Genomic DNA, 13,024 nt, shown 5'->3' on the forward strand with positions numbered 1-13,024 from the left:
TAGCTACGAGCTATAATCTGGTACAAACATCTCTGCCTCTGTGCTTAATGTATTTGTACACTGTCCTAATAAACTTCTAAACAAAAAAACAAACACTGAATTCAAGCCTCGGTACACTCAGAAGATCGTGAAGCACGGGGATGTTTCTCTTACCGTGGTGTCATGTCAGGGATCATGGATCAATTTGCTTATATCGACATACTTGAAGAGGTCATGCCCTTGAAATGTGTGTTTAAACAAGACAACGACCCCAAACACACCAGTAAGCGAGTAGCATTTTGGTTCCAGACCAACAAAATCGGGGTTATGGAGCGTCCAGCCCGATCCGCGGACCTTAATCCAACAGAGAACTTGTGGTGTGACATCAAAAATGCTGTTTCTGAGGCAAAACCAAGAAATGCAGAGGAATTGTGGAAGGTTGTCAAATCATTCTGGGATGGAAAACCTGTTTCCGGGTGTCAGAAGTTCTCAAAAACAGTGGTTATGCTACTAAATATTAGCTTTGTGAATCACATGAACGCTAAATCTTAATGTTGTTTCAGTTCATTGAATAAACATTTGAGTTTGTAATGAAAAATTCAGACACTGCTATTTTTTTTGAACAGCCCGCAACCACTTTTTCTTCATTTTCTGTAAATTACTTCAAATATTGCTACTTTTTTCTTGATGCTTTCATGTAAAATATAATGTGCAGTGTTCCCAGTGAATGGAAACAAAAATATTAGAAGGATTTTGAGCTTTACCACCATTTTTAACAACACTGCTATTATTTTGAACACAACTGTACATATGTATACACACACACACACACACAAAACACACACAGTAAATTCCATCATGCAAGACGCTAATTTTTTGGAACGGTTTGAGAGCTGTCGCTTTTACAACGATGCGATTGATTTAAGGATTTTTAAAGGGTGATTGCGGTAGCGTCCTCCCGCCAACTCCGTCACAAATGAAACTGTTTCGGCAAAACCTGCTCGCATTTACGCTAATTCTTCAGATCAGCCGTTTTGTGCTTTTTGCACACACACACACACACACGCAGGAATGCATTTGATGCAAGTTGAAACATTCGGTCTGGCTGTCGAAGAAGGAAATAGAACTGCTGCGCGGAAGTTTGGCACCTATTCTGGAGGGAGAAAAGCGTTTGTGTTATGAGCTGGTGGTTGTGGATGTTAGCGTCGTTTATTTAATCAAAAGTTTTCCAAAAAAACGTTCCTGTAACATCTTGCTGTGTTAATAGCTCACGTTTCTTTTTTCTGTTAGAAATTAGTAGGTGCGGCCTATGTAGGAGTGCACTTCATAGTACGGAAATTACGGCATGTTTTTTTTTCATTCAAATTGACAATAATGATTGATACGCAGTTGTTTTTAGATAAATAAAATTTTCTTAAGGCTCATTTAATTGAAATTCAGATCAGTAATGCTGTGTACGACTATCATCAGTTTCCAAAATGAAATTACAGATACACTGCAGACACACCTCACTCTCCACGTCGCCCGGCTTGAGGTAAGAGGTACATCTATGAAAAAAAAATGAGGAAAAAAAACGGAGTTCTGTGACCGAAGCACCAAAAGGCAGGATGGAAATGCGACCAGGGATTGGAAGCCAGCTGGACCACGAAGATGAACGTTGACCTGTTCCGCTGGAAATGCCTCCTAAACAGAAATTGCTTTCTTTCCTGTAATAATTTGCCGCAGAAGTCGTTTCCCCACCGCAGCCACAATCGGACGTCTAGTTCAGGTTCGGCGCGTCCCGCTTCACTCCAGTCCCGCGGGCTCCTCCAGACCCGAGTGCGTGAGCAGCTCGCCCTCCCAGAGTCCGAACGCCGGGCAGACGGGCGTCTTGAACTGAGCTCTGATGCTGTGGACGACGCGGGGCTTCTCGGTGTCCACCAGTCCCAGGAATCCCGCCTCGTAGTCCAGGAGGACGCCCACGCGGTCCCGCTTGCCCACCAGCGTCACCGGGACCACCTTGTTGTTGGTCATGGCGAACCACTTGCTGCGAGCGTAGCCAAACACCCAGGAGCAGCCGTTGGTGCCCACGCAGTCGTCGCGGGACATCTGCGCTTCGGCCACGCCCAAGCGGAACTCCTGGGACTTTCTAACCGTCACCTCCCAGTAGTGGCGCCCGGCGGTGATCTTCTCGTCGCCGAACACCACGGCCCAGTAACGAAAACGCTCGGGGTTGTCCTGCACGTGACTCGGGTCCAGGCCCAGCATGCGGTAAATAACGCCAGTGTCTTTCTTGAAGAGATCCAGGCTGCTGTGAGCTGTTCTCTCATCTAGCTTGAACCGCAGATCTACAATAACGCACAACAGGAGAACTTTCAGTTTGGTCGAAAGAAATCGCGTCGTCTGGTTCCAACTGAGACTTATTAAATATCACGCATGCCCGACAGCCAGAGGTTTAACGCACACATTAATTTGTGCAACCGCCAGGTTAATTTCTACACAACACCGTCGCAACGGCTCCAGTGGTGAGTCACCGTAACTAGAATTTTCTTCCATCTGAGCCCTTGTTGCCTGTCAGGGCAAAGGTCAAAGCATCTGATCATCACGGATCAATGACGAGAGGTCGCAGACGTGCCGGTTGGTCGGTTACACAATGAATCACCTGGAACTGGTTGATACAGGACATAAAATAATATTGTCGTAAAAATGAAACGTGTCAAGAATCAGCATTGGGAGGAAGCATGAAGCGACATACCTAAACAAAGGTTCGATAAGAATATTAAATGAATAAATGATTAGCTCATAGCTGTCAAAAACAAGAGGGATCAGCATTTTTACCAGACACCCATGTCTGTATGTCGACAGTATTTTCAACACGCATGATATCATACAGCATGTGGACGATATTAACTGCGGACTACACAGCAGCCCAGCCCACACACAATTCTACCATCAGACAACACACTCCGGTCCAATGAACAAAAACTGCCTACTTGTATTCATTTTCTGTTGTAAAGTGGTAAATAGAAACGGCTGTCAAATCTTGTGCTAACAATTTGATTTACACGTCTCTCCTTCAGAACTCGGTGCCCAGTAGCCACAAGATCTGACAACGAATAACCCTGGTGCCTTTCCAGCGATAATAATCTTCACGGTGCTCATATATTGATTTCTCCTGTACAGTACTTTATCAGCAACTTCGGTCTTTCCCAAAAATCAATTTTGGTAAATAGTTGTGGCTGCGACCAGGGCTGCTAGGAGGTGGAGCTAATATTCTGTCAACAGAATATGATGCTGATATACAGTTTCAGTAGTCAAACACATTTACTACAGTTTAAAACAGGGTCGAGGAAAAACGGCAAACAGATAATGCAGTTTGTGGGTTTATTTTTCCTTAATTTAGGAATGTTATTTCCGCGTAAAAGTCATTAACACGGTGCGAGGGCTAAGCTAGCACAGCTGTCGGTGTGACACTTCGACACATAGCTAACTTTGTATACAAACTTTGTTTGCTAACTTTGTATGCAGGTTTTGTAACTAACTTTGTACAGGCACCAACCGAGTGTTCCATCGACAGAAAATTAAGTGTTTTCGGACAGGTGCCCACTTTCACTTCCCCCTTTTTCTCACTTTAGGCTTTATTTTTCTGCAATTTATCGAGGGCGGCTCAGTGAAGACCTCCATGCTCTGCCCATGCTGACCTCCGAGTTCGGGGGAATGACGCGGATAACCGGCTCGTTTCTGGTTAACCTTCGGAAAAGTTTACTCACCTCTCCCGGTAGAGGTGAATATCAGTCGTCGCCCGGGCCGCAGCTCGACTCCCGGCCGCTGTCGAGCAGGAAACGACGCGAATGTCCGTCCTGCCAAGCGACAGAGCCGAGCGACAGGCGACGCCATGTTTTTCCCTTTTCCGCGGTCACGTGTCTCGGAGGCTCCGCTTGTTGAAAGCGCGGCAGCGCGGCGCTCTAGCGCCCCCTACAGGCGGGGAGGGGAACTGCAGCAGCGGTCAGCACCACGGACAGCAGCACATCAACGTTTCCTTCAAAAGTAAAATGAATTAACAAGAATTCAAAAAAGTTCCTGGGGGGTTCTAACCATTCAATTTATTTGCACGGTGAATTTAAGAAGTCATCCTGCGATATGGCCCAAATCTGGAAAATATTGTATGTGAAGAAACCTCCGCCTTGGAAGAGATGAAAAACCAGGAACTGTAACGTGGACCTGAAATATTCATTCATTCATTCATTCATTCATTCATTCATTAGCTGTACCGCCGATCTTGTGGGTTGCGGGGTTGCTGGAACCTCTCGCAGCTGTCGCTGAGCGAGAGGCAGGGCTCGATTCGTCCGCCAGTCAATCACAGGGCCACATATGGAGACGTACAACCATTCACCCTCGCATTCACACGTCACATAGAGGAAAACAGAATTCATTCACTCATTTACACTTCATATAAAGACATGCATCCATTCACCCTCTCATTCACCTGTCTTATATCGACATTCAGACGTTCATTCTTTCATTTACTTCATGCAATCATTCACTCACTCATTCACGTGATATAGATGTAACCATTCACACTCTCATTCACAGAAAAGCCGGACCAGTGAAATCATTACCTAAAATTAACACTAAGTCCAAATTTTTCCTTTTTTTTCCAGTGTAAAGGAGGTAAACAGAAACATAAAAATCTGTATATGCAATTAACTGTTCCTCTTAAAAAAATGCATGAGGAATTAATATTGAAAATAAATATTAAAAAAGAATTGATGAAATTACACCCTTAAAATATTGTTGAGTTAAAAGAGAAAATCTTGTCATTGTGGGAAAATTTGCCACTAGAATTTATTAGAAAATGGATTGTTAACATTTATAAGAGGAGGTATAATGTTTACAAGGCTATTGGTGGCTATTCTGGTTATCAAATCAATCATTTTAATTTTGCCCATTTTAACAATGTCACCAGATGTTTTTTTCCCTCAAAAATCCTTTTGATGCAAAAAACTACATTGCAAAGTTACTTTTTCATTTTTTCCTTGCCTGTTTTTTTTTTTTTACCCATTGTATAAACCCCCCAGATGCATGTGAGAAAAAACACACAGGCCGCACCGACACAAAGATTTGATTTCAGGCAGGGGGGCGCAAAATATTATTGCGAGGGCCGCAATCAGCTCGCGAGACCCCTGATCTATATGGAGTAAATAAAAGGGTGAATATTTGTAGATTTCTATATGGAGTAAATGAAAGAGTGAATATTTGTAATTTTCTATATGAAGTAAATGAAAGGATGAATATTTGCACGTCTCTATATGGAATAAAAGAAAGAGTAATATTTGTATGTCCCTATATGGAATAAATGAAAGAGTGAATATTTGTATGTTTCTTTATGGAGTAAATGAAAGAGTGAAAATTTGTATGTCTTTTTATGGGTGAATATTTGTATGTCTCTAAATGAAGTAAATGAAAGAGTGAATATTTGTAATTTTCTATATGAAGTAAATGAAAGGATGAATATTTGCACGTCTCTATATGGAATAAAAGAAAGAGTAATATTTGTATGTTTCTATATGAAGTAAATGAAAGAGTGAATATTTGCATGTTTCTATATGGCGTAAATGAAAGAGTGAATATTTGTATGTCTTCATATGGGTGAATATTTGTATTTCTCCATGGAGTAAATGAAAGGGTGAGTATTTGTATTTCTCTATATGGAATGAAAGAAAGAGTAATATTTGTATGTCTCTATATGAAGTTAATGAAAGGGTGAAAATTTGTATGTCTCTAAATGGAATACTGGAAAGAGTGAATATTTGTATGTCTTCATATGGATGAATATTTTTTATGTCTCTAAATGAAGTAAATTTAAGGGTGAATATTTGTATATCTCTATATGGAGTAAATGAAAGAGTGATTATTTGTATGACTCTAAATGAAGTAAATGAAGGAGTGAATATTAGTATGTCTCTAAATGGAATACTGGAAAGAGTAAATATTTGTATGTTTTTATATGAAGTAAGTGAAAAAGTCACTATTTGTGTGTCTATACGGGTGAATATTTTTTATGTTTCTAAATGAAGTAAATGAAAGGGTGAATATTTTTTATGTTTCTAAATGAAGTAAATAAAAGAGTGAATATCTGTATGTCTCTTTATGTGACCCTGAGTGCAGGATGAGCGTTCTTGCTTATGAACGAATGAACAATCGATCGATGCTAACGATACATCCTCAACCGTATTGATCCCAAAGTATCGTCCAGCAGGGGTCGTTCTTTCCTCCTCTGGGTTTCTCGATGTTCTGTCGCTCCTCGTCGTCGGATGTTGAGGAATCAAGTTCAGCCTCACCTTCTGCTCGACACCATCCTGATAAATATATTCATAAAGCACTTCCCATCAAAGTGCCGTACAAGTGAGAAGGGATAAGAGAAGGACCGGAGGTCTCCAGTGACCCCCCTGCAGGTTTTTGGACCCACCAGGACCTGGAAGCTTCTCAGGACCGTCCAACCTCCACCTGCAAACCTCCCGGACTGAAACGTGGCCTTCAAGAACTCCGGTTCTCCTCCGACGCCCTTCGGCCCGCGGGTGCAAATGTTTGGCCCCAAATTCTGATCCCAGAAGACTCCTCGCTCCGGCCCACGACCCCGATGCGACACCAGAAGATCACGGAGGATCTCCAGAAGAAGATCTCCGCACCTCCCAGAAGATCCCAGAAGATCCTCCTCCGACGTTCTTCCACCTCCGCGTCCCGTCTCCGGAGGACAAACGTCTGGAGGAGGTGACGACCAGAACCTGGGAGGAAAAACCTGATCGGGTTTGGAGGTTCAAGGAAAGTTTCCAAATGACATTTTGTCCTTTTTAGAAGAACTAGATCCCTGTGGACTCTTTGTTTACAGTGTGTGTGTGTGTGTGTGTGTGTGTGTGTGTGTGTGTGTGTGTGTGTGTGTGTGCCATGAAGTTGTGAAAGTAACTTTTGAGCTTGCAGGTGAGGAAGAGCGCTGGGAGAGGAGGAGGAAGAAGAAGAGGAGGAGAAGATGATGGAGGGGAGGGAGGAAGAGGAAGATGAGGAGAAAGAGTGGAAGGAGGAAAGGAGGAGATGAGGAGGAGAAGAAGAAGAGGAGGAGGTGAAGGAGGAGAGGGAGGGAGAAGATGAGGAGAAAGAGGAGGAGAAGAAGAGGAGGAATGGAGGACATGGAGGAAGGGAAGGAGGAGGAAGAAGGTGAGGAGGAGGTAGAGAAGGAGAGTGAGGAAGAGGAGAAGAGGGAGAAGAAGAGAGGGATGAGAAGAGGGAGAGCAGGAGGAGATGACGGAGGGAGGAAAGGGGGATGTGGAGGAGGAGAAGATGGTGTCCAGGAGGGGCTGAAGGAGGAGAGGGAAGAAGGGAGGAGGAGGAGGAGAAGAAGGAGAGGAGGAGGAGGAGATGATGAAGGAAAGGAGGAAAAGGAAGAAGAGGAGGGAGGAGGAAGAGAAGGATGAGAAGAAGAGGAGATGAAGGAAGAGAGGGAAGAAGGGAGGAGGAGGAAGGGATGAAGAAGAAGAGAAGAAGAGAAGAAGAGGAGGAGATCCCACGCCTGCGCTCTGCGCGGTCACGATGAAGATCCCGTGAAAAAGAATCCCGGAATTATTAATTAAACCGAATCGTCACGAGGTTCCGTCACACACACACACACACACACACACACACACACACACACACACACACACACACACACACACACACCCGGACCTCCCCTCCCGCCGCCGCCGCCGCCGCCGAGGCACCGGCCGCTCAGCCCCGCACGGCCACGCGTGATTCCCTCCCGCGCCGCGATGCGTGTGCGCGGCGCCGGGACTCAGACGGGTCGCGCATCGCGCACGTCGGAGTTCTCTCTCAAGTGCGTGCGCGTCGGACGGGTAAGGGAGGGGAGGGGAGGGGGGGGGATGGCCACGGAACCGGAACCGGAACCGGAACGGGTGCACGCGCGGCGCCACAGGTGAATGAACGAGGCGTCTCCCGACGTTTCTTTTAATTCGTGTGCGTGCGTGTGTGAGTGCGCGTGTGTGTGTGGTTTACCTTTCGCTCGCGCGCGCGCGCGCACACGCACCCGTCATGGACCCGAAAGCGGACGCGGACGGAGCGGAAGCGGAGCGTCCGCCGCCCGTGCGTGTGTTCGCGCGTCGGTCCACCTTGCACGGCATCGCGCACGTCTTTTCCCGGGAGCGCGTTTGCGCCAAGCGTTGCGCGTGGTTGCTGTTGTTACTGGCGTGCGTGGGCCTCCTGCTTCTCGCGTCCGTGGACCGCGTCCACTTCTACCTGGAGTACCCGCACGTCACGCGGTTGGACGAGGTCACGACCCCGACCATGGCGTTCCCCGCGGTCACCTTCTGCAACCTGAACGCCTTCCGCTTCAGTCGGGTGACGCGCAACGACCTGTACCACGCCGGGGAGCTGCTGGCGCTGCTCAACCAGAGGTGAGGAAGGCGCACCGGGAAAAGTGTAATAAGCATGTAATAAGCGTGTAATAAGCGTGTTATACCTGTGTAATAAGCGTGTCGTGAGCATGTTATAAGTGTGTAATAAGCGTGTCATACCTGTGTAATAAGCGTGTCGTGTCTTAAGTGTGTAATAGGCATGTCGTGAGCATGTTATAAGTGTGTAATAAGCGTGTCATACCTGTGTAATAAGCGTGTCGTGAGCATGTCCTAAGTGTGTAGTAAGCCTGTCGGACGCATCCGATAAATGGGTAATAAGTGTGTGATAAATGTGTGATTCATTTAGTGACTCGCTATTTGTATTCGATTATTTCTTGATGATGATAATAGCCTTAATAATCATCATAACAACAACAGCAATGCTAATAATAGTTATTATTATCATTATTATTATTACTATTATTTTACTTTATTTTTTGTTTTCATTTTTATTATTTTGCTATTATTGTTATTGTTGCTATCATTGTGTTCCTATTATTACTGTTACTAATGCTATTTATTTTAGTTTTTTAGTTATCTATTTATCTCTTTTATGATTGTTGTTGTTTTTGCAGTTATTATAATTATTATCATTTTATTGTATTTTTTATTTTCATTATTTTTGCCACCATGTAATGATCATAATTATAATCATCATTATAACTACACTACTACTATTATTTTATTATTATTATTATTATTATTATTATTGTTGTTGTTGTTGTTGTTATTATTATTTTAGTTTTTTTTCATCATTTTTGCTATCATTATTATCATTATTATTATTATTGTTATCATTATTATAATAATAATTATTATTATTATTATTAGTAGTAGTAGTAGTAGTAGTAGCAGCAATTAGACTGATTTATTCATTTAACTCCTCTCGATTTTAACCGATGTTAAAGTGTTTCTTCTCATTCTCTTACAAAGTCTAAAAACATACCCCCCCTAAAAAAAACTAAACAATCGATTAATAATTTTGCTTTTTTTTCTGCCTGAAAAGCAGCAATGTGGTGACATCATCACCCACCAATCAATTAGCATGATTATTACTTTTTTTACTAATAATACACAAGTGTGTTATTGTTGCTGACAACATGCATGATTATGATAATGATATTATAAATTCCCCAAAACGTGTTTAAATGCGGCAAGTTTAATTACTTAAACAGCTTTTTATCTTCACAACCAATTAGTTAATGATAATTAATTTTTTTTTGATTTAGTTCATTAAAATAGTCCATTAGCATGCTAATGGAGCACGTGCACCCGCATCACAAACCGAATCCATCGGTTAAATAATGGACCAATTTCGCCAACGGGGATTTGCAGATGCAGCCTCGGATAATTGACTTTGCTAATTAACCAGCATTAATTTGCTAACCAGCATCCAAAAAGGCGTCCTGTCTCCTTATTACAATTTGTTTCTGCCGCTATATGTGTAATAAACATTGTTACGACACAGTCACGACTGTGTAATTAGACGTCACCTCCGCCCGATGGGGATGGATATTTCGTTTCGATTTTCTTGTTCGGTGGTGTTTAGTGAGTTTCATTATGTTGTGTTTATACATAAGTGATAAAACGGTTCTTTACTTTTAGCGGTTAAACATATGTGAAAGTTAATGACATTAATTGAGCCCTGTCAGTCTTAATGGGTCTTTTAAAAAAAAGTCAGAAATGAAGTTCTTCATGGTTTCAAATGTATGTTTGTTTTTATATTTTACGATGGAGTTAAGCGTTCGTTAATGAATGAATTCCGTCATTATATATATCAGCCTAAACCAGCTGTGATTGGGTGAGAGGTTCCCCCTGGACCAATCACAGGGCCTCATATAGAGACGTACAATCGTTCACCCTCTCACTCATACGTTGAACAGGAGGCTTCAGAATTCACTGTTTCATTCACGTGACTAAAAGAACATTAATTCTCTCATTGCATGTAATATAGAGATGTACGACAATTCACCCTGTCATTCATACATTATATAGATACATGCAATTATTCACCCTCTCACTCGTGTGTTATATACATATATGCAATTATTCACCCTCTTATTCATGCATTATATCAAAATATGCAATCTTTTACCCTCTCACTCATGTATTTTATCAAAAAATGCAATTATTCACCCTCTCATTCATGCATTATATAGATATATACAATCATTCACCCTCTCATTCATGCGTTATATTGAAATATGCAGTCATTGACCCACTCATTTGTGCATTATATCAAAATATGCAATCTTTTACCCTCTCACTCGTGTATTTTATCAAAATATGCAATCATTCACCCTCTCATTCATTCGTTATATCGAAATATGCAATTATTGACCTACTCATTTGTGTGATATATCAAAATATGCAATTATTTACTCTCTCATTTATGCATTATATCGAAATGTGCAATCATTCACCCTCTCATTCATGCATTATATCAAAATATGCAATCTTTTACCCTCTCACTCATGTATTTTATCAAAAAATGCAATTATTCACCCTCTCATTCATGCATTATATAGATATATACAATCATTCACCCTCTCATTCATGCGTTATATTGAAATATGCAGTCATTGACCCACTCATTTGTGCATTATATCAAAATATGCAATCTTTTACCCTCTCACTCGTGTATTTTATCAAAATATGCAATCATTCACCCTCTCATTCATTCGTTATATCGAAATATGCAATTATTGACCTACTCATTTGTGTGATATATCAAAATATGCAATTATTTACTCTCTCATTTATGCATTATATCGAAATGTGCAATCATTCACCCTCTCATTCATGCATTATATCAAAATATGCAATCATTGACCCACTCATTTGTGCGATATATCAAAATATGCAATTATTTACTCTCTCATTCATGCACTATATCGAAATATGCAATCATTCACTCTCTCATTCGTGCTTTATATCAAAATATGCAATCTTTTACCCTCTCACTTGTGTATTTTATCAAAATATGCAATCATTCACCCTCTCATTCATGCGTTATATCGAAATATGCAATCATTGACCCACTCATTTGTGCGATATATCGAAATATGCAATCATTCACTCTCTCATTCATGCATTATATCGAAATATACAATCATTGACCCACTCATTTGTGCGATATATCAAAATATGCAATTATTTACTCTCTCATTCATGCACTATATCGAAATATGCAATCATTCACCTTCTCATTCATACATTACATCGAAATATGCAATTATTCACTCTCTCATTCATGCATTATATCGAAATATGCAATCATTCACTCTCTCATTCGTGCATTATATCAAAATATGCAATCTTTTACCCTCTCACTTGTGTATTTTATCAAAATATGCAATCATTCACCCTCTCATTCATGCGTTATATCGAAATATGCAATCATTCACCTTCTCATTCATGCATTATATCGAAATATGCAATCATTGACCCACTCATTTGTGCGATATATCAAAATATGCAATTATTTACTCTCTCATTCATGCACTATATTGAAATATGCAATCATTCACCCTCTCATTCATGCGTTATATCGAAATATGCAATCATTCACCTTCTCATTCATGCATTATATCGAAATATGCAATCATTCACTCTGTCATTCGTGCATTATATCAAAATATGCAATTATTCACCTTCTCATTCGTGCATTATATCAAAATATGCAATCTTTTACCCTCTCACTTGTGTATTTTATCAAAATATGCAATCATTCACCCTCTCAATCATGCTTTATATCGAAATATGCAATCACTCACCTTCTCATTCATGCATTACATCGAAATATGCAATTATTCACTCTCTCATTCATGCATTATATCGAAATATGCAATCATTCACTCTCTCATTCATGCATTATATCGAAATGTGCAATTATTCACCCTCTCATTCATGCATTATATAAAAATATGCAATTATTCACCTACTCATTTGTGCGATATATCAAAATATGAAATTATTCACTCTCTCATTCATGCATTACATCAAAATATGCAATCATTCACCCTCTCATCCCCGTGTCATAGAGACCATTCACTCCATTGTCACATGTGATAAAGAGATGTTCAACCATTCACGTGTCATTTGCACCTCATCTAGAGACCAGCAACCGCCTCATTCATTCACAAATCATATCTTGACATCCAGTCATTCACCCTCTCATTCTCACTCGGCGTAGAAACGTAAAACCGTTCCCCCGCTCCCTGGTCCGGTGTTTTCCAGCGGCAGAATGCGGTTCCGGTGCCTCCGTCGGGTTCACACCGGGCCGCCGGTTGAAGCTGATTGGACGCGGCACCGCCCGACCTAGAAAAGCCTCCACCAGCTGCCGCTCCTGTTGACCACTGGCTGCCGTTTGGATGTTAAAAATAAATAAAAGTAAAGCAAAATAAAAAAAAAAAAAAAGAAGACGCTCAGAGGCGGGAATGACGGGCGAGTGACAGGCCGTCAGAGGCGGAGATGGAGGACAGACACCCGTCGCCTCCAGCTCTACTTTTAAGTGGGTTTCCCGTCAGGGATCTTTGAAGCCGAGTCCCCTGATCATCACCGCCATCTGGATTTTCTTTTTTCAGCTTTTCCATCGAACACCAAAAGTTTTTTTCGGTTTG

At 41.6% G+C, this 13,024-nt stretch overlaps 2 protein-coding genes across 2 annotated transcripts in view; one reads left to right on the forward strand and one right to left on the reverse strand.

Annotated features, from left to right (window-relative positions):
* Window positions 1–1,620: 1,620 nt before the first annotated feature.
* Window positions 1,621–3,957, reverse strand: spryd4 (SPRY domain containing 4). The gene is made up of 2 exons (XM_086159906.1): window positions 3,729–3,957; window positions 1,621–2,306 (listed from the first exon to the last, which is right to left on the reverse strand). Exons 1-2 carry the CDS (start codon window positions 3,853–3,855, stop codon window positions 1,765–1,767), a joined length of 669 nt encoding a protein of 222 aa, XP_086016032.1. The 5' UTR covers window positions 3,856–3,957; the 3' UTR covers window positions 1,621–1,764.
* A 3,374-nt stretch (window positions 3,958–7,331) lies between these two features.
* LOC147226882 (acid-sensing ion channel 1-like) overlaps window positions 7,332–13,024 on the forward strand; it is a 54,606-nt gene continuing 48,913 nt past the window's right edge. The window contains exon 1 of the mRNA XM_086160026.1: window positions 7,332–8,402. Within this exon, the coding sequence (XP_086016152.1) occupies window positions 8,041–8,402 (362 nt within the window). The 5' untranslated portion in view covers window positions 7,332–8,040. The remainder of the gene's footprint in view (window positions 8,403–13,024) is intronic.

This window comes from Fistularia commersonii, chromosome 14, assembly GCF_037954325.1.
Source record: "Fistularia commersonii isolate RoL2024-O1a breed Wild chromosome 14, RoL_Fcom_v1.0, whole genome shotgun sequence".
NCBI classification, from domain to species: domain Eukaryota; kingdom Metazoa; phylum Chordata; class Actinopteri; order Syngnathiformes; family Fistulariidae; genus Fistularia; species Fistularia commersonii.

Excerpts from the sequence above, each read along its gene's own strand:
- spryd4 (XM_086159906.1), bottom strand. The coding sequence starts at position 3,855 with ATGGCGTCGCCTGTCGCTCGGCTCTGTCGCTTGGCAGGACGGACATTC. Across the intron at positions 2,307-3,728 it reads ATTCACCTCTACCGGGAGAG|ATCTGCGGTTCAAGCTAGAT; the intron begins GTGAGTAAACTT and ends GCGTTATTGTAG.